We start from the raw sequence: 22,771 nt of genomic DNA, 5'->3' as shown, positions 1-22,771 counted from the left end.
ATTCAATGAATTAATTTTTTGTGCGTTATTATAATCATTACTGAATAATAATCAACAATTGCAATACTTCGAAAACAAGTAAGTTATTCACTTGCGAAACACGGAATGACCAGATTGTGCTACTGTGATCATTTGCTACCGGTACTAACCACTAAGCAATGTATTTGTGTTTGTATTTATTCAAAACTTCTTTTAGAACATACTTTACTTTTCGTAAACTTTACTGAATTTTTGGGGGGAATCAATTCCAACATTTCGCGATGCCTATTTTAGAACCAAATTAAGGCCTTTCACTCTTCTCTGAGTGTGACACCTAAACTGGCACTAAATGAAAAAGCCGTTGAACCTTATTCAAATTTATAAGTACATGTTATTATGTATTTAATTATGAAAACTGACTAAATTAAATGTGATCTTATTTTTAATTTGAACAGAATTATGATTTATATCGGTAATGACGTATTCATCCAATATTAATTGTGCAATAAATTATTTGTTAAATGACTGCCTACACATTTGTTTTTGTTTCTGTTGCCCTGAAATAGACATTTGTAAAAAAAAAATGGTGTAATGGTGCAAAATATTCTCAAGCAATTGGTTTTCTGGTGGCACTACACTGTGCAGTATCCCCATGCGCGATCGCAGCTTACTAAGTGATGATGGTGGTTGAAATGGAAAACTGAATACAAAAATCCAGTAACATCTCAAACGAATTTCTGTCTGCTGTGAATGCATGTTTCGTTACATCAAATAAATAACATAATTTTATTGAATGTATCCAAAAACATGGTACCAATGATCTGAAATTTCAGGAGTGCTCGCTGAAGGTTTATCAATCTTGGTTATTGTCTTGTTCTTTTCCAATCCTGCATTTCAGTTACTAGAATTTATACTAAAAAAAAAATAGTTTCTGTTTTTCTTCTAATAATTTGGCCACTCTCAAAAACAAATATTTTTCCATGGTCGAAATGCAAGAAAAATACAAAACTACTGTGATTGCATAGCGATACCTGTAGGGCCATTGTCAATTTGTTCGCCTGATCAACACAGCGTTATACATAGGGCTGATATTGAATCAAGGAGAGTAAAATCTTGTGATACTAATCTCTAGAACCACTCAGATTGGAACATAGGTCTTATGAACCCACATGTGTATATCTTTAACAATACTCATTTTAAACTTTTTTTTTTTTTTTTTTTTTTTACAGTGGTGCTGTGAACTGCTTCAATTTCGCAAGGCAATATTTTCTGGTTCCTACAACATCGAGTGTCACGGACTTTATTGAAATTTCATAGAATCCTGAATATATCTAGAAGTGAAAATTAAATGGTTTACAGTATTTTATACCCATTAATAATGATTGAAATGCAATAATGTCACTGCACTAAAAAGACTAAAAAGACATTATTGTTACTTCTCCATTGAAGGTTATGAGCAGACCAACCTTTACTGGCTTAATTATTACATGTACTTGCTCTGAAAACATAGCTTTTACAATTGTTTAAATTAACAGATGTTGTTCTATGTACAATGAATACATTTTAAATAATAAACCTTACTGTATTAATAACAAATTGTATTTGACAACATGAGAATGATTCTGATGCCCAGTGGTGATGTTGAAACAAACCCAGGTCCTGGTAATATACTAAGACCTGAATAACAAAGAAGTCGTGTACATCAAGGTTCACTCAGATTTATGAATGCAGTTTCTTGAGCAAGTATACATGTATGACAAATAGTTTTGTTGCACTTGTGTACTCTGAGATTCTGAACATGGGTCAGTGGAAGTTTTTAGTTGTCAGTACAAAACTAGATCATGGGAAATCACTTTATGATGAGTTGTACCCACATAGAATACATATTCATTCACCCGTTTGCAGATGTTCCTTGTACTACCTTATAATCAAATAACGGGGACTGTGACATTTCATGTCTTGTTCACATCTGTATTGCATTTTAGTCAAAATCCTAATAGGGATACGAACGCAATAAAGATAATTATTATTATTATTGTGACATATTTATACACAAATGTATAGAATATATATATAATTATAGATATTTTTGGACAAATTAGGAATGTTGGATTGCATTCATGGGTTTGTCTGTTTACATTTCACAGTCATGTGACATAAGTTTGTCACACTGCATACAATGATAGCCAACTGGTGGTCACTTGTCATATCATAAACTTGTTATATTTTGTATTAATGTTAGCACACATCTATATAACCTGGTACTGTTTTTTTATAGTTATGCAGTTATAAATAAATGTTCATGATTTTCCCACTCAGTCACCCAAGATCTTCAGGCAGCAGTATCTAAACTACAGTCTAGAGTGATCGCATTAGAGAAAGGCAGTCCTGCTGCTTCATCTCCAGCACCAGTAAGTGGTCCTAGATGCTAAAAACTTCAATTAGTAACCAACTTGTGATTTGGATATATAGCAATTATCGGGGGATATGAACACCATAACGCAACATTTGTTTTATTATCGATACACATAATACTTAACATGACAAAATCCTAAAACTACATGTTGCTGACAATGAAACAACCCAAACCAAATAACTTTCACAGTGGCAGTGTACACAATTACCACAATCTTATTTCAATCATTGGTTTCTTTGTGACACATCCTTCAAAAATAATAAGTGGTCATCTTGAAGTTGTGATTAAATTCTTCTTTTGAATGTACATATATGTAGTATTGACTGATGGAATACATTATGTATAGAGGTAATGTTTGTTTCATTGTTAATGGTTGTATATGTAGACTATAGCTATTTTGATTATAAATTGAAATGTTTCTTTCAAGGCTACAAAGGTTGAGGAAAAGGAAGAAAATGGTGAGGAAGAAGAAGATGATGATGACAACGACGATGATATTGATCTGTTCGGTTCTGATGACGTAAGTACTTCCTGGTAAATGTGATGGTGGTGGTTAGCTTGGTAGATGTGGTGGTAGTTGCCATGGTGAATGTGGTGGTGGTTTACTTGGTAGATGTGGTGGTAGTTGCCATGGTGAATGTGGTGGTGGTTTACTTGGTAGATGTTGGTAGATGTGGTGGTAGTTGCCATGGTGAATGTGGTGGTGGTTTACTTGGTAGATTTGGTAGTAGTTGCCATGGTGAATGTGGTGGTGGTTTACTTGGTAGATGTGGTAGTAGTTGCCATGGTGAATGTGGTGGTGGTTTATTTGGTAGATGTGATAGTAGTTGCCATGGTGAATGTGGTGGTGGTTTACTTGGTAGATGTGGTAGTAGTTGCCATGGTGAATGTGGTGGTGGTTTACTTGGTAGATGTGATAGTAGTTGCCATGGTGAATGTGGTGGTGGTTTACTTGGTAGATGTGGTAGTAGTTGCCATGGTGAAAGTGGTGGTGGTTTACTTGGTGGATGTGGTAGTAGTTGCCATGGTGAATGTGGTGGTGGTTTACTTGGGAGATGTGGTAGTAGTTGCCATGGTGAATGTGGTGGTGGTTAACTTGGTAGATGTGGTGACTGCCATGGTGAATGCGATGGTGGTTAGCTAGGTAGATGTGGTAGTTGCCATGGTGAATGCGATGGTGGATACCCTGGTAGATGTGGTGACTGCCATGGTTGAATGCGATGGTGGTTACCCTGGTAGATGTGGTGGCTGCCATGGTGAATGTGATGGTGGTTACCCTGGTAGATGTGGTGACTGCTATGGTGAATGCGATGGTGGTTACCCTGGTAGATGTGGTGACTGCCATGGTGAATGTGATGGTGGTTAACTTGGTAGATGTGGTGACTGCCATGGTGAATGCGATGGTGGTTACCCCTGGTAGATGTTGTAGTTGCCATGGTGAATGTGGTGGTGGTTAGCTTGGTAGATGTGGTGGTAGTTGCCATGGTGAATGTGGTAGTGGTGCTTAACTTGATAGATGTGGTGACTGCCATGGTGAATGCGATGGTGGTTACCCTGGTAGATGTGGTAATGATGGTAACCTTGGTAAATTTATCTTATTTCTGTTCATTAAATAATGTGTTTTATCAAAAAGGATGAAGAAGCTGAGAATGTGAAGCAAGAACGTTTAAAAGCATATGCTGATCGCAAAGCTAAGAGTAAGTGAATTATGTATAGTAATTAGTATCTTCTAGCTTGATCCTGTCTTGTTTCTGAGCTTCCTTGTGCTTCCCATGTTAGCCAGTGGAATTCATATTTTTGACAGTACGCTAGTGTGAAAGTGAGTGGGTGCATTATGGGTTCCCTCTATTATTGGGTTTATTAGTCCCTATTCAGTCGTAGTTTGAAAACAAAGACTTATAATTTCACTACTGTGCATACCTGATTTCATTCAAACTTCAAACACACGTCGCACATATCGCACATATGCACATGCATTTGTTTCATGATCCAATTTAATGGCTGAATGGCGACCATTTTAGTGCTATAAAAAAATGTACCATAATCAAGCATTTGTGTATTCTGGAAACAGACCTCAGTCATACATGGACATTTTTATTTCAAACTTGCTATATGTCCTTGATGCATGTCAGACTGGTGGACATTCTGTTTTAAGAAATGTAATTCCAAGGTCATATCTCTGACCTGCTTTGACTGATCACATTCAACCTTGAAACCTACACCACACATCATATTATACATAAGCGCATGCATTTATTTCATGATGGCCAAATGGCCGCCATTTTAGTGGTGAAAAATTAATCAAAAGCAAGTATTTCTGCCATTCCAACTGGATTTTGGTCATGCATGGGCATATTTCATTCAAACTTGGTATTTCTGTTGAACATAATGGGTCCTTGATGCACATCATTTCCAGATTGGATTGAAAATGGCCTACTGGTGGCAATTTTGTTTTAAAAAAATGCAGTTCCAAGGTCATGCATGTACAGTACTCATTCCGCCCAACCTCCTGCTTTTATCGCTTTTTTTCCGATAGCTTATCGCTTAATTTCCGACCAGAAACCGAGCGCTTTTTTCCCCGCGCGTTCGCTTTTGTTCGCTTGCTCGCTTTTATTCGCTCGCTCGCTCCTGCTATGGCTGGCTTCAGAAACATCGTCCGCTTGCCAACCGACCGCTGGAGTAACAATGATCGTACATTGTACAGTACAGTTCTCGCGGAAGCTTTGGCTTTTGTGGCATCATTGTCGCCTACGCATGGCTTCATTGTCGCCTCAGCATCGCATCATTGTGGCATCAGCTTCGCGTCATTGAAAATTGAAGCTGTGTTCGCCTCGCTATTTTGTGGCATCATCGTGGCCTCAGCTTCGCAGTCTCATGGCATCAACATGGCATCAGCTTCAACTTATTGTGACATGAGTATGACCTCATTATTTGCACGCAGAAGGGCAGTAGACAAAAACATGTACAGAAGTTCAATATGTAATCGATTTGAAATTAAAGGCGAATAAAATAATATGATCAAGAGTATTTATGACATTTTAAAAAGATATCTTGTTTAATTATTTTAGTGTTGCGAGTATTGGGCACCAAAAACTTTGCGAAGTACATTACAATCGGCAAGGTGACGAGTTTCATATTGACTGGAAGGAAAATCGTGATAAATTCAAATCACACGATGCAATCGTCGTTCTGATACAACACAATTTGCTGTATACGAAGTGAAACTGTTCTTGTTATAAAATTTACCTTTTTTCGCTCATTTTATTTGCTGCTAGAAGAGCAGATTCAGATTCCTCATTTCGGTGGTATTTTTCTGTGTTTCGTTTAGTTTTAGCCAAGTCCTACCCCATGCCCGGACTTACTAAAACATGCAACACACACGTACGCCGCCTGGTGCGTCGGCGTCGTCGCCAGTCATCTTGATACAAAGTTCCAAAACAAGTGCGTACATTTCCAACATATGATTGGATGGTTGTGGTGGCGTCAGTCTGGTAAAATTTGACAACCAATTCTCAAAATTGAGTCACGATCAGTGATCTGTGCTCGATCTATACGTACTTTAAAAGTATTCTCACAAACATATTTTCGAATGAAAACGAGCCACATGCCCTGTAAAAAATCGAATAGCACTTGACATGCAGAAATAATTTATTGGGCTTCAGAAAAAAAAACGTGTCCATTTCGTGTGGCGTAAATATTTGGTCACCAGCCGATGAACAATTTGAAAATCATGATTCACACGGAAGTCCTTCGATACTGAAAATCATCGACCTCAGTCTGGTTTACCTTATTTCCCAACTTGCAAAACTGATTTGTATCTCAGCCCTGTTTTTTTTTCTTTTTCTTTTTTTTTGAACTGAGGTAAAATCCCATCCATTTGTCAAAATATACCGATGTTTTCCAGTGAATAATTGCGAAGCCTGTCACAGCACAAAAAAAAACTTTGTGAATCGACGATGGAGATTGGATGGTACGACGACCCTTCAATTTGCGTTAAATATGTTTTGTTACAACATCATTGATTGGCTGAGAGTCACCTGATCGGAGCACGACCTGGGTCACAGAACCATGTTAGTCCGTATTATCAACAGGACTTTGCGAGAAAACCACACCCACATTTTCAACCATTTTAGCGCGGAAGTTGCCAACAAATGTCGAAAACTCGTGAATTTTATAAATTCGAATAAAATAAAGCTAGCGATTCGTAAGACTGGTTAATAATATATCCCCCGATGCTCTTCGATTTTTTTATTTCAAGGTGAGAAATGGATACCAGTAGTTGAAGTTCCATCGAATTCAAGGCGACTATTTAACCGCGACAACTCTACGCTCTGTTGTAGTTTCGCGAGGTAAAACAAAAATACAATAAATAGTACTTGTTTAATTATTTGGTTTTACAGCCCGCAAATTACGGGACATGATCCCCATGAATTGCGATAAATAAATGCTGATTGTGTTGAATGACGGACGTCGGGACCGTTTGGAGAAACAAATTACGGTCGGTAGACATTTCAAACAAATGAAATTATTAACGAAAGACGAGATTTTTCTAGGTATTTACGATCATACGGTCATACCAAATATATACAAAATTGACAAATACACAAAGAGGTGTAATAGTAGGTCATTTTTATTTTAGCCTTAGAAATATTTTCTTTCACTCAGTCCACGTCCATGCGTGGGATTTCTATTTAGCTTCATGGTCCTTCGGCTTGTCTTCTGCTTGGGGGGAAACAACAATAATTATACAAATCGTAAACTCAACACAATCAGGAAAAGAAACCCAGACAACCATGTTGTACTTCTGTTGAATACATTTTGTAGCAGTGCGTCACGTCGGAATATTGTCTAAAATATAATATTCAATCCCAGCCAAATCTAGGTCAAAGGGTCAGATTGCGTGCATATAATTATAGATAGTTACAACAAAAAGTATTTGAACTTTTGACGGTTGTTCAACATCTATGCACGGTTACTAAACTAGTAACCGTGATCTATGAAAACCAGAAAATTTTTAGTAGTCCGAATTGTTGCACGGTCGAAAATAAAACGGAAATTGACCGGTCAAAAGCGGAAGCGGTCAAGAGGTTTTGGGGGAAATGAGTAGAGTACTTCTTTGTTTGATGAAGCGATGCTGATGCCACATTGTCGCCATAATGAGGCCACAATGAAGCGAAGCGATATATGGAATACATTTCGTTATGAATTATTCTTAATATCAATTTCTAAATTATCTTGTCAAAATCAGTTTTTTTTTCAGGGTTTTTCCCCCAAAATGAAAGAATTTCATAATGTCGGACACAGGAAGTTTTTTTTTTTATTATTATTTATTGGGAACGGAAGTCTTTATCGTAGTGCTTCGCCTCGGTTGACAATGAGCTCTTCGGGACGCTAAAACTGTATGTCCACCTCTGTTGGGGTGAACATTTGTATTATTATACTGAATAAATCTTAAAACAGAAATTGTGGCACTCAATCTTCCAGGTCATCGTTAGAAAGATTTTCGGAGGCAAATTTAATCTTGAAGGATTGCAGGAAATTGACCCTTGCCGATTCATATTCATGAATTAATCGGGATTCAGGTACCATAGTGTTTGTAACAGAAAAAAAAAAAGAACTTTCGTGTGGGATTTTTCATGCAAACATTGTGAATGGTTCCCCGACACTGATTCCTTTTTAACTTTAAATTTTTCTAAGACGCGGCATACCCTGCTCATGATCGGAGACGTCGTCGAGATGCAGGTTCGATTCCTCTTAGCAATGCGTTTTATTTATTTCCAAAGCGTGTGGTCGGCGCCTTTCATTGCGTTTATTTTGTTCTTTTATTCACGTAATCTATCACTGGCAGTGTTGTTTTGTCACATCTCACAACTTAATGTCCAAGCTGACTTTGTTTTGGCTGTAAGTGAACTACGTACAGCTCATGGAGGTATTTCGCCCAGAGTTCGCAAAACGGAATACCCCGCAAAATTTGAATCCTTTATTTTATAACGAGACATTGGGCGCAAAAATAAAATCATAATTGTAATTCAACAAGTTTAACCGCCTAGTTAAAAAAAAACGTGATCCCCATTGATGTCGGCTTCGATAACTTCAGACAAGTAAGATGGGCGCTGGCCGACATTACATTTGCAAGTATTGTATTTGTTTGACAAATTGTACACTACGGTCATTCTATAACAATTGATTGGTCGTTTTATTTCACAGTCTTACTATTCCTGCAGATATTTTTCAATTGTTATAGGTGCCATGGATTTACATATACTACAACTTAACCCGTGTTAAATCCAAACCATGCGTGCATGACAACCGTCACCCTACACATGGTTACTCAACGAATACCGTACTCAACAGTAGACATTTTTCGCTCTCCACCAAAAATAGAATGATTTTATTTCATATTAGTTGTGTCTGTGTCAGTGTCGTATTTGATTTCACATGTTTGGTTCGATCTTGTTTATGGTGGACATTATTACTACGCGTATGTATTATTACCAATTTTATATGGCAGTGTGATCCACCGTATTTTTTCAACGGTCATTCTATAAATTTCTGATTGTATTTATTCTTATTTTAACATCATAAAAACAAAAATGATACACTTGAACATGAAACAGTAGGTAATGAACTGTAAATGCGGGCGGTTGCGCTGTCAGGCGAGCGAGCGAGCGGATACATCCGGATTTGCGCGGTCAAAAAAAAAGCGGAAATTGTCCGGTCGAATTGAAAAAAGCGAGCGAAAAAAAAGCGATCGAAATCAGGAAGCGAGCGGACGTTAGGCGAAATGAGTACTGTATCTCTGACATTCAAACTTTACATATACCTAACACATATCTGATTCAAAATGGCTGATTAATGGTCAATTTTTTTTAACGAACACTGTTTTTGGATTCATATTGCAAACATAGCTGGACTGATAATTTCACACTTTACACATACAACATAAAACATCAGTTTCAAAATCTGATTCAAAATGGCTGGTGGCAGAATAAAGGAAGGAATGGTATAAATAAACTTGTTGACGAAGTCCGAAAACGGGGACTTATAATTCGGTGTCTGTCCTTCTGTCTGTCCGTCCGTCCGTCCGGAGTCGTATCTCAGAATCCCTTGGACCGATTCTGTTCATTCTTTGCATGTGCCTAGTACTTTATGTGGGACATATGCCCATGCAGTGGTTTAGTGATTCGATTCAAAATGGCCAACTGGCAGCCATCTTGTTTTTTGAAATGTAGTATTTTGGACATGCTTTGTCAGTTTTCATTCAAACTTGGTACAGATTATACAAGTTAGGATACATGTCCATGACGATTAATTTCACATTTGGATCAAAGATGGCCGACTGGCAGCCATTTTGTTTTTTGAAAATGACGTATTTTGGACATGCTTTGTCAGTTTTCATTCAAATTTAGTACATAGATCATACATGTTAGGATACATGTCCCTCACCGTCCGTGAGTTCCTGAGTCCGTCCGTGCGTCAGTCTGTCCAGAGTCATATTTCCGAATCCTGTGGACCGATTTCGTTCATTCTTTGCATGTGCCTAGTACCTTATGTGGGACATGTGCACATGCAGTGGTTTAGTGATTCGATTCAAAATGGCCGACTAGCAGCCATCTTGTTTTTTAAAAATGTTGTATTTTGGACATGCTTTGTCAGTTGTCATTCAAACTTGGTACATAGATTATACATGTTAGGATACATGTCCGTGACGATTTATTAGTCCCCGTTCGGACGCAGTCCGAAAACGGGGACTTACGTTTTGCCCTGTGTGCGTTCGTCCGTGCGTCCGTGATCACCTGTATCTCCAACATGCATGGACCGATTAAGTTCAAACTTCACTCATACATCACACATTATATGGGACATATGCACATGCATTTTTTTCATGATCTGATTAACGATAGCCGAATAGCGGCCATTTTAAGGACGAAAATGCATCAAAATCGCACATTTTCACCATTCCGGACCCAGATCTCAGTTATGCATGGACGGATTTTGTTCAAATTTGGTACATACATTAAACATAATAGGACCTTGATGCACGTCATTTTTTTTTTTTGGATCGGGTTCGAAATGGCCGACTGGCGGCCATTTTGTTTTAAAGAATTCAGTTCTGGATCCGTATCTGAGACATGCTTGGATTGATCGAGTTCAAACTTCACACACACAAGGTACATCATGTCACAAATATGTATGTGCATTTGTTTCATGATCTCATTAACGATAGCCAAATGGCGGCCGCTTTAAGGCCGAAAATGCATTGAAATCGCACATTTTCACCATTCCGGACCCGGATCTCAGTTATGCATGGACGGATTTCATTCAAATTTGGTACATACATTAAACATAATAGGACCTTGATGCACGTCATTTTTTTTTTCAGATCAAGTTCGAAATGGCCGACTGGCGGCCATTTTGTTTTAAAGAATTCAGTTCTGGATCCGTATCCGAGACATGTCTGGATTGATCAAGTTCAAACTTCACACACACAAGGTACATCATGTCACAAATATGTATGTGCATTTGTTTCATGATCTGCTTAACAATAGTGGAATGATGGCCATTTTAAGGCCGAAAATGCATCAAAATCACGTATTTTCACAATTCCAGAACCGGATCTCAGTCATGCATGGATGGATTTTGTTCAGATTTAGCACAATGTGTTGTACATATGCAGGTGCATTTCGGTCATGATCTGCTTTGAATGTATATGTCACTCAAATATGAACGGGACGTGTCATTGACAATGACTTGTTTTGCAATTGGATCAAAGATGGTCGACTGGTAGGCATCTTGTTTTTGTTTTTTTATGCGGTATCTTGGACGTGCTCTGTCAGTTTTCATTCAAATTTGGCACATACATGTACTTTATGCATGTTAGGAGGCATGTCCATGACAATTTGTTTCAAAATCTGGTCAAGGATGGCCGATTGACAGCCATCTGACTTTTTGGCCTTGCTACTATATTTCCACAATTTATGTACCATTTTCATTCGTATTTGGCACATACATCATACATATCAGTGTGTTTCTTAATCAGATCAAACATGGCCGAATAACGGCTGTTTTTATTTTTGACCATATTACTACTACATGGAACACATGTTTTGATGTAAATAAACAATCTGTTATGTATGCCACCTGGGACTCAAGTTTCAAGGACACGCTTGTGACAACCCCTCCGCTTTAATATGACTAGCACAATGGGGACTGTGTCATTTTCAATGACTTGTTTTTCAGTCGTTGAAGACGAAGCCAAAACAAACACCACAACTTTGCAAGGGATATTCAGTTTTCTAAAGAACATTGATAGGGATATGATCAGTTTATTTTGGTGCCCATTGTAATTCAATAACTTTGTCGTTATCTTCATCATCAGAGGGTCCTGGTCCCATTGCTAAGTCCAGCCTTGTACTTGATGTCAAACCAGTGAGTAATCGTTCTGTTCACTATTTATTACTGTATAATAATAGGACAAGACATGTTACTGTAAGGTTGTTCACTATTTAATAATTTGTTTTAATTTTTTTCATGTACTTTACCAGTGGGATGATGAAACAGGTAAGATAAGTATTGAACTGCTAGCATAGTGATTAATCCATGCATGGATGTGTATACTACAATGGAAACCAATTGATCCTTGTGTTTCAGTGTGGTTACTGGTATAGCATATCATACTGCTCCCTTGAGATGTCACATAGTCTCAACATTGTATATGGTTTCCTTGGCACCAATCATAAATCACAGTGGCATTCATCATCTTAATTTGTCAAGTATTAAAAACAAACAGCTATACCGTTAATTGCCAGCACAGTATAGAGATAACGAGTATATTTAGGGATGAATCACAACTACATGTTGGAGATCATGTTGGAATAACATAAATATGCATTCTAAAGTGCACACAAAACTAAAATAAATCTCTAGAATCAAGCAGTAACAGAAGACATTCCTTTTTTTGTTCCAAAACATAGGAACTGTAGATATATTAATTTTGTTATTTCATAGCAGTACTATGTAATCTCAAGATGATGATAACATGTGTTTTGATCATGTGTTGTCAGCCAGGCTAACATGACCTCTCTTGGTATGACATCTAGCATTGTATACTTTTAGACAAACTTGAGGTTGTTGATAAGTGTGACTTGTAATAATAATAATAATAATCTTTATTGAAACCGTATCCCGGAGTGGGATCTTAGTTGAAAATACAATAAAGTAATACAAAAAAGATAAAAAATAACACAAGACATTCAAAGACAATAGAAAATAAAAAATAAAATTTAATTATTTGGCGGTTGGTTGAGGCAACTGGCATTTTAAGATTTTTTCTTGTCGTAATTTGAAACAAGTGTGGATGAATTTTCCTAGTTCAATGATTGTTTTGTCATTTTTAATTTTTAGTATATTTGTAAGTTTTTCGTCATCCGTCCCCAAGTTGCTTATATTGTATTTAATATTCTTGATCATGATTTCTCGTTCCTTCTTGTATAAATCACAATTGAGAAGAAAATGTTTTTCGTTTTCAATTTCCTGTTTGTCACAAACTGGGCAAATTCGGTCCTCCGCTAAAATTTGTATTTGACAAATTAATACTATTTTCTCAACAGATATGAATGAGGTTGAAAAACTTGTACGTACCATCAAAGCAGAGGGTCTGCTATGGGGTGCTGGTATGTATCTCTCTATTCCTATTTACAAACATAGCAAAACTATTGAAACCTTGCCTGCAAGGGAATAGTTGATACAACTGGTTAAGTTGAGACTAGGAATTGGCTAAATTTTTGAAATAGTGAAATTTTATAACATAATTTTCATTTCTTATCACCAATGTCACGCTAAAGTATACATTTGGGGGCGGGTGATTTTGTGATGTTCTGCTTCCATCGATTTTGTTGATTTCATTTTACTTCAGAATAGCTAAAATGATCATTAAGGTAATGTGAAATAGGAAATGATTCACTATTGCTAGAATATGTGATAGGAAGTTGTAAAACAGTAAACAGTATGACATTCTGATATGAACAGTGTTTTGATTTATATGTGTTATTATAGATACCCATAAATATACTTTAGTATGTACTGGCATATTATTACCGTTTACATCATATTGTTCTAATATGTCCAATATAAGACACAAAAAACTCATGGGCATCATTTTCCATACCAGGATTAAATAGTTCTGTACTTTCAATGTATTTCGGTAACCATGCTGCACTATTAAAACTGTTGATACCCAAATACATCTGGATTCAGGGATCTCGCCAGCCCAACGTTAGTGCCGGTCGGTCATGAATATTAATTAGCAATGAATATTAATGAGTTAGGTCGCAGTGCAAATATTTTTTGACATTATGTTTCACAATGAAATATATTCGAAATGCAAATGCTGCAGACTATAAAACAGAAACAAATAAATTATTGTTGCAATATTAATGTCTATTGTAAAAAGTTAAATAAAACTCATTTGAAACGTTTCAGCCAGGAATATGTTTACAATCTTATTTACTCCAAAAACATTCTCCTTCAAAAATTATTTGACGTATTGTTGTAATTTATCATTCGTACCATCAACTTCTGAAACGTATATATTCACAGTAATGAACAAACTATTAAAACTTCCAAACTTTCAAAGTTACGACGTGACATAACTTACTTCGCGATGTTATACACTGATTATACCAACAATTCCTCTTACTCAGTCATGATGCCATGCAAAAAATGTTGCTTCTTTTTTTTTTATATGAAATAAAAGTAAAATTTGACTTAGTTTTATCGGGAGTGGTTATTTTTGATCACTCGATCGCTTCGGTAAAATACACAGACCCGCCATGATGTTTGTGACGTATTAGTTGACCGGCATGTGTCCTTTGACCCGATGGATCAAGAATGCCATTATCCAATCAGAATGCCGCATGGTAATGCCGATAGAATCCGAAGTTTTCCGATGTCGTAGCACGATGTGTTGGCATCGATTTCAGTTGAAAATGGCATGATGGTTTTCGAAACAGGTGATTAGCAATTTTTAAAAGGTAAAATAGGTCTTGAAAGAAGAGTTTTTTCATGATTCGTGATGATAACAGTTCAAATGAATTTTACCAACTCGCGCAATAAACACATTCGTTCTTGAGTAGCGTAATCTGATCGTGAACTCCGCTTAAACCATGTTACACAGTGGTGGAATTGAATTTGAAAGGATTTTAGCTTTCAATCTAAAGCGGCCTATCGCAGAAAGTATTTAATTACAAACAAAGAGGTGCTAATTCCACAAAATTGACAAGCCGCTACACGACTAGGTCTATTGTTTACAATTATAAACCACGACTGGCAGGATGCTTGTCGGTCGGTACATAAATTATAACAACAATCGGACAATAGTCCTGGTCGGTAGCATTTTCGTGGTGGTCGCTAATTTTGAGCGTGGCAAGATCCCTGTGGATTACATGACAAAGAAGATGGTGTTTATTTTTTCGCCGTTGATGGGTTTTTGATTTGGTATGAATGTAGCTTACAAATGCTAGTACTTGTATAATAACATTTTGATAACATGTCCAAGGTTTTGTAACCCAGCACCAGGGAGTCCATTTATACAATCTAACCAATCAGTACTCACAATATTCTTTTGATACAGGTGAAACTGATTTGGTAATTGTATTACATTTGAAGATATTTCACTTTGATTTGTTAGTCTGTTTGTGTATTATTTGATCCATAAAATTATCAGCTTTATGGGTAACAACATTCTACATGATTACCTGACTGAGGAAATACTTCACTACTTACTTCAAGGTTTTGTTGTATACTGTACTGTTGTGGCTGTGACTTGCATACTCTTATTTTAGCATGTATTTATGATTTTGTTCATGTTTAATTCTAAAACTCTTTTTCTTAAGTCGAGGCATTCTAAATAATAATAATATTGGAATGATATTTATATAATTGTGCAAAGTTAACTTAATAGTCTGGAAATTAGCAAATACTGCTCAATAAACAATAACTACTACTGGTATATATGCCAACTTATCATATAATTAGAGAGTTTAAAATTTGCGTAACGTGTTGTTCTGATTTTGTTTGCGTTACGTTCACGGGTGTCAGAAAACGAGTACAAGCGCCCACAACGGGAACGTAACTGAAACCAGAACCATGTCAATCCGTCTATCATTGGGCAATCATAACTATCCAATAAAATTTGTTATGTCATTTAACGTCCGGAATCAGAATTAGTAGTTAGTTCCCAGACATTTGACAGAGCTCTCGCTATTCCACCCACTCAGCTGAGGTTCCAGGCCTGTTTGCCGACCTCTTTCAGCAGATCAATATCATGCGTTTTCAGTGGGTATAAATGTCAGCTAAAATGCATCCAATATTTCTTATTTCATCATAAATATACAAAATCACTCTAATATAAAACTTTTTTTTCAATGTCAGTAAAAATTGATCAAAATTGACAGCGAGAAAAGCTCTCGGAAATCAACTATGAGTCAGTCACCTTGATCACGTTCAAAACGACTGCCGTACGACCAGGCAACCGATGACGTCATTGGTTCGCGCGGAGGTCATGCACAAAGCAGTGACGTATCCGTTCTCGTATGCGCATCTTAATGTCTCTAACATCTTATGTGATTTAATAGGATATAACCCATTGTACAGTAATAACTTTACAAAACTTATTGCACTTAGTTCATAACTCACTCAACAATGAGGACTAGTACCGAGTACTACTGCTTACAGTAGAATATCATCTTATAATGTTTAACAAACTAAGTAAACTAAAAGAATGTGTTTGTATTGACGACAGTACCAAACTCACAGTAAAACTGACATATTCTTATAATTATCTCGTTGCCATATTTTTTTGTAGAAATTTTACTCTTTTGATGGGGTTCAGCTTTTGATATTTCAAGTAGTAATGATCACATTTCAATGAAACCTGGTACTAGTACATAGTTACTTGAGGACTGTGCAGAGACCTAATTAGTTTTTGGGGTAAATATTTGTGCATATTAATCACCTTATTAGCATAATTAGTTAATTTTTAGCTTTTCACCTGATATCTCAAGTACTAATCATCACATTTCAATGAGACTTGCGACATAGATCTTTTAGTACTATACAGAGACCTGATTAATTTGGGGATAAATAATTGTGCATATTAATTATCTGATTTGCATAATTAGTTAATTTTTTGCTGTTCCATGGCTGTTGCACTGATGTCTAAAGTACTCATCATAACATTTCAATGAACCTAGGACTATACACCATATTAGTTTGTGGTAAATATTTATGCCTCTTAAGGTAGCGGGACTATTATTTGCATACTTGTTTTCATCTTCTAATTGTGACCAAATGACTACAAATAGACCTAGGAAAGTATGTATTTTTGGAATCGCCAGACTTCAAGCTTTTCAAAGGTGTGTTTGCCATGCCTGTATCTGCATTCTACGGTGCTTTACTTAATGAAAAGTGAAAAATTACTTTTTTTGTAAAAAAAATAATTACACATTTATGCTGGTGATAACAAGTTGTTTTTTCACTTTTCCCAGTTGTTCAATAGCCTGGTAAATTGAATGTGTCTGGTTAGTTTTATTCAAGCAACACGTTTTGAAAAGTAGTGTTCTGAATTTTAATTTCTGTTTTAGTCGCATTGCCCCCAACTCAAACCACAACACATTGTTAAATAATCCATGAAATAGTTTGTCTGGACACATTCAAGCTCCTCTCATTTGCTATGTTCACACGGCAGCATTCTATCGGAGCCGAACTACTGCTCCTCCCACGGATTAACAGGAGATTATCTACAATACGTTCATACGGTCGGGAGCCGAACGAGAGCCGAGATCTGCCAGAGTTAGATTCAGTTTGATCAGAGCCGAGCGGAACAGTGCCCTTGAATAATTAGTGACTGAAAACTATTTTAGTGTCGTGCTTGTGTTTTTTTCTTTACATGGCATGATGCTGTTGAGCTAGGAGAAAAAGGAGCCTGACCATGGAGGTAGAAAAGACAATGACTGGTATTTTAAATTTGGTACTAGTATCTTGAATAAACCGGAAACACGGCAGCTAAAATACGTTTAATACAGCCTATTCGCTCAAGTTATTGTCATGCAAAATTACCATTTTGTATCTATTAAATCTCCTAGAAAGAATCACAGATTCTCTCTATCTATCATAGACGGACTATGGAAGAATCTAAACCTACCAGGAACACGTCCCCGTACCGCGATCGCTTCTACGATTTTTATCTTTAGTGTCTTTAAAAAGTTTCCGTTCAGTCGTTCTTTCAAGTTTTTGTCGCATAATTTCGTACGCCATTTTTTGTTTCCCATTGAGCTATCAATCTATCGCAATGATTCGTTACTATGCACTAGGACGCGTACCTCTTATTCAAGCGGGAATTGCGTGAAATTATGAAAGATGTTGTCTCCGCCATAATTGAAATGAGAGGTTACTCGAAGAAGACGATTGAGGGCGTGATTTCGGCTCCGATAGTTGGGCCCTGATGCGTTTACACGTTCGGAGCCATGCCGGGACTCAACCCTATCGGAGTTCAACCCCGAGGGTTTAGTGGAGCCGAACTTGGCTCGAGCCGAACGCGTTCACACGGCCATTTTTGCTGGCTCGAGCCGGCTCGAGCCTTTGGGCTCCGATAAAATGCTGTCGTGTGAACGTAGCAAATGTCCCCTTAAAGCTGTGAAAATTTGGTGTTAATCCGACGACAATAAGTATACGTTATTTTTTGTTAAAGACCTTGTATTTTGACAAACATAAACTCCTAGAAAACGTCGAAGTCACAGCAAAGATTTTCAAGCTTGTTTATCTGCACAAGCGATTTGTTTTCCCATCAAGGTCTGTTTTAACATGTGTAGGGGCATCCAAATGTGTAAGGCTATTGGAAACCAAAAAAATAAAAGGAATGGGATAGCTATAATTGGATAAATTTGGCATATGAAAACACCAAAATCAATGATTTTTTTCAGTGGCTGTGTGACCTTGTGTCTGACACATTCGTATGCAAATGACTAATCTGTGAAATAAACAGGGGCGGAGACAAACCACTCAAATGTTTGGAAACACTAATTGTGTGTCAGATAGCTACTGATAACACATCCTAACATTGCTTTGTCTTGAGTTAATCTTTGAAATTTATAGGCACACAGATTAAACCTGAGTTGTTGATTTTGGAAAACACTATTGAAGCTGCCTTGCTTCCCTTCAAAAAATCAACATTTTAACCAACTTACATGACATTCTAGGTTACGTTGACTATCAGATGAAAGCTTATAGTGCATTTCATCAATTAATAAATAAATGTGAAAATCGTAATTTTCAACACAAATAATGGTCTCACTTCCTTAATCACCTAATTAACATAATTAATACTGGTATCTCAAGTACTGATCATCACATTTGAATAAAATGTGGTACATAAATGCTCTAGGACAATAGACAGCCTGATTAATTTTGGGTTAAAATCTGTTCATACTAATTCTCTAATTAGCATAATGGTTAATAATTTTTTGGTTCTAATCACATTTCAATGAAACTTGGTACATAGATATTATATTACGCAGATCTTATTACTTTTACATTGTGCAGACCTTATTAGTTTTACCACAGTCCCTCTATCAGGGAGATAGAGGGACTGTGGTTTTACACTTGAATCTGTTCCTATTAGTTACTTTATTTGCATTAGCTTTTCCATCAATATCTCAAGTTCAAGTAATTTTGAATTAATTTTTAATGTGACTCCTTTACTCTCAGCACACAGGAGTTCTTTCTAAGCTTTCTTTGATTCTATAATGAACTTAAGATGGCACTGGTTCTAATAAGATGAAATGTATATGTAATCACACAACAATGGAAAATTCCAATTAATTTCAAACCAACTACTACACCATGGATTTTCACGTTAAATCCTGATACAGATTAGTAGGATTGAATTTCAAAACATTAAAATTACTTTTCTTTAACTAAAAAAAGCTTTTCACAATTACGTTTTACCTGAAAAAATAATTACTCCGCATCTCATTATTATGCATGTAAAGTGCACAAATATTGAACCTGGTTATCCTAATATCTTTGTTTATAATATATATAAATTTGAAACTGATCGTGTAAAAATTACTCGAGTTATCACGCCCACAAGAGATAACCAATCAGTAGCAGTCTCTCATTAATTATCCAAGCAAAATGCACAAACATTGAACTTGGCCATCTTTGTATGCTTGTTTATAATATATATAAATTTGAAACTGATCGTGTAAAAATTACTCGAGTTATCACGCCCACAAGAGATAACCAATCAGTAGCAGTCTCTCATTAATTATCCAAGCAAAATGCACAAACATCGAACTTGGCCATCTTTGTATGCTTGTTTATAACATATATAAATTTGAAACTGATCGTGTAAAAATTACTTGAGTTATCGCACCCACAAGTCATGCCAACAACAACAAAGACGCCAAAATTTTCCCCTTCGTTTACACTACACTACACTACACTACACTACACTACACTACACTACAGGCAAGGCAATAATACTATTACATTATGATCAACTTTGGTGTGTTTGGATATTTGTTTCATGCACAAATATAAAAATTTGTCATTCTGGAACCAGATTCTTGATTGTGTATTGATGGATATCATTCAGACTTGATACATAACTTGGTCATTATAAATCTTTGTTTTACCTATTTATTTCATAGTCCTATTTAAGATGGCCGAATGGTGACTTTTTTGCACTGAAAATTCATCAAAACTAAGCATTTGTCCAGTGTCTTGGTTGTTTGTCAATCAATTTAATTCAAACTTTGGTACATATACAAGTTATAGCATGTAATTTTGTTTTTTTTCAGATCATATTTAAAATGGTCTGGTGGCCATTAAATTAATGACTATAGTTCTAAGGCCATATCTCTGACATGCTTTGACTCGTCATATTCAAACTTGAAATATACTCCATACACTATGTCACCAGTATGCATATATATGCCCATTTTAATGTCAAAATCATGCATTTTTGCCATTCCAGGAACGGATCTTGGTTGTATGTCAATTGATTTTGTTCAAACTTTGTATATGCATGGTCATTGTGGTTCCCTGATGCACATCTTTTTGTTTTTCTGGTCATAATGGTTGACATAAGACTTCAATGGGGATTATTTAATGCCAATGTTTTTCTAAAACAAATTATGTTTAGCGATATATCTTTGACGTGCTTTTTCAGCCAAATTGGTTCCAGTTGGGTATGGTATCAAGAAATTGCAGATTTCTTGTGTCATCGAAGATGATAAAATCGGAACAGACTTTTTGGAAGAAAGCATCACTGGCTTTGAAGACTTTGTAAGTAGGCTGTTACCCAGGATGCACTTGTTAATTGACACCAATTTTATGAAGACATTTTGTCTCCAGTGTGCAAAACAAACAATGACATTTATAGCAGTTACCTCTGTCTGTCCCTTCCACTGAATTAACCCTCACATTTATAGCAGTTAACTCTGTCTGTCCCTTCCACTGAATTAATCGTCACATTTATAGCAGTTAACTCTGTCTGTCCCTTCCACTGAATTAATCGTCACATTTATAGCAGTTACCTCTGTCTGTCCCTTCCACTGAATTAATCGTCACATTTATAGCAGTTACCTCTGTCTGTCCCTTCCACTGAATTAATCGTCACATTTATAGCAGTTAACTCTGTCTGTCCCTTCCACTGAATTAATCGTCACATTTATAGCAGTTAACTCTGTCTGTCCCTTCCACTGAATTAATCGTCACATTTATAGCAGTTACCTCTGTCTGTCCCTTCCACTGAATTAATCCTCACATTTATAGCAGTTATCTCTGTCTGTCCCTTCCACTGAATTAATCCTCACATTTCAATAGACTGTGGATGACATTTATAGCAATTACCTTCATCTGAATTGTCACATTTCAATAGATCAGTGACATTATGCATAACCAATTAGTTTTGGGTTAAATTTGTGCATAATTGACAGTTTCTAAAAACTGAATGGTGACTATACCATTGACAATAAATTGTCAGCTATAAAACCCCATTCGTTATATGATACTGTGATAATTACATGTACCATTTTTCCACTGGCAACTCAAATGATTGGTGTTACTGAGCACATCTTTTATTTTATTTTAGGTTCAAAGTGTGGATGTTGCTGCTTTTAATAAGATCTAATGAATGAATCACCTGGACCTGAGTTGAATGTACACATATTATGTAATAGTTTGACTGCAATCAATGCCGGCTTATAGCTTACCTTCTGTGGTGTATTTATGTTGGTGAATAAACTATGAATTCTCTCGTTTGTACTATTGGTTGGTGCCATGGTACCTTCAACACTAACATAACTCCTTGGGTGTCTCATTCTTACTGACCATGATTTCTTACCAAGTATGTGTGTGATCTAACTAAGATGGTACACTCTTTGCTCACAGAAGTATTTAGATTTAGTAAGTTTTATTCACCCATGGAGAAACTGGATGTCAACATTAAAAGATTACTCTCAACCAGTGTTATATAGAGAAATGTTATATTTATAGTCCAAATAAAAAAAAAAGTCTGGAACGGTTCCTGTGAAAATGTCAAAAGGTGCAGCCAACGAGCAGTAAATTGAAATAGTCAACTCTCTGGGACAATTTTTGAAGTATGCTAATTAATATAAAGGAAAGGGGGGAAATTAAAAGCTGTACATAAGCTACCCTCCACCAGAAAAAAAAAATTGTCTTCCCTTCCTCATTTAGCAGATGTTATTTCCCCAATGACTTTTTTTTTTTAATTAGTCCCTGTTTGGATTCAGTCCGAAAATGGGGACTTGTATTTCGACCTTCATGTGTGCATCCGGACCAATCACAATCAAACTTCACGATCTGATTCAAGATGGCCGGCCATTTTTGTGCTAAAATCCTAAAAATCCAGCATTTCTCGGCCGTTTACTGTTTAACTTTGATTTTTCAGATTGGATTAAAAATGCCTGACTGGCGGCCATCTCTTAAATGCTTTGACTGATTATAGCATGATGTATACATACACATGTATTAAAAATGGCTGATTTTGAATGCTGTTCCAGAGCAATATCTCTCAATATGGACAAGTACTTGTTTGACAATCAGATACAAATGTTAACAAGCAGCCTGTCGGCTGAGATATCTCCGCTGTTAGCAATGCACATGGCAATTAAAGAACAGAAGATATCATTAGAAAATGAACAAATCTGAGAGGTCCACATGTAGTACCTATATATGTAATATCAAAGCAATTGGACTTGCGGTTTTCAACAAGAAGTCAAAAATATCACCTTTTACCAAAAATTAGAGAATTGAATATATCATTATGAAATGAACAAATCTGAGAGAGGT

At 36.3% G+C, this 22,771-nt stretch overlaps 1 protein-coding gene across 2 annotated transcripts in view; it reads left to right on the top strand.

The window, feature by feature from the left end:
* The window catches only part of LOC100373956 (elongation factor 1-delta-like), a 39,419-nt gene extending 17,656 nt beyond the window's left edge, over nucleotides 1–21,763 (top strand). For both annotated transcript variants that reach the window (XM_006814532.3, XM_002733164.4), the window contains 8 exons: nucleotides 2,299–2,390; nucleotides 2,823–2,915; nucleotides 4,029–4,092; nucleotides 11,775–11,824; nucleotides 11,941–11,956; nucleotides 13,006–13,068; nucleotides 20,628–20,743; nucleotides 21,552–21,763. In XM_006814532.3, the coding sequence (XP_006814595.1) occupies nucleotides 2,299–2,390; nucleotides 2,823–2,915; nucleotides 4,029–4,092; nucleotides 11,775–11,824; nucleotides 11,941–11,956; nucleotides 13,006–13,068; nucleotides 20,628–20,743; nucleotides 21,552–21,590 (533 nt within the window). In that variant the 3' untranslated portion in view covers nucleotides 21,591–21,763. The remainder of the gene's footprint in view (nucleotides 1–2,298; nucleotides 2,391–2,822; nucleotides 2,916–4,028; nucleotides 4,093–11,774; nucleotides 11,825–11,940; nucleotides 11,957–13,005; nucleotides 13,069–20,627; nucleotides 20,744–21,551) is intronic.
* The last annotated feature ends 1,008 nt before the right edge of the window (nucleotides 21,764–22,771 follow it).

This window comes from Saccoglossus kowalevskii, chromosome 9, assembly GCF_978046115.1.
Source record: "Saccoglossus kowalevskii chromosome 9, keSacKowa6.1, whole genome shotgun sequence".
NCBI classification, from domain to species: Eukaryota; Metazoa; Hemichordata; class Enteropneusta; family Harrimaniidae; genus Saccoglossus; species Saccoglossus kowalevskii.
The sequence above is the reverse complement of the archived record's forward strand: the minus strand, read 5'-3'. Positions and strand labels throughout refer to the sequence as shown.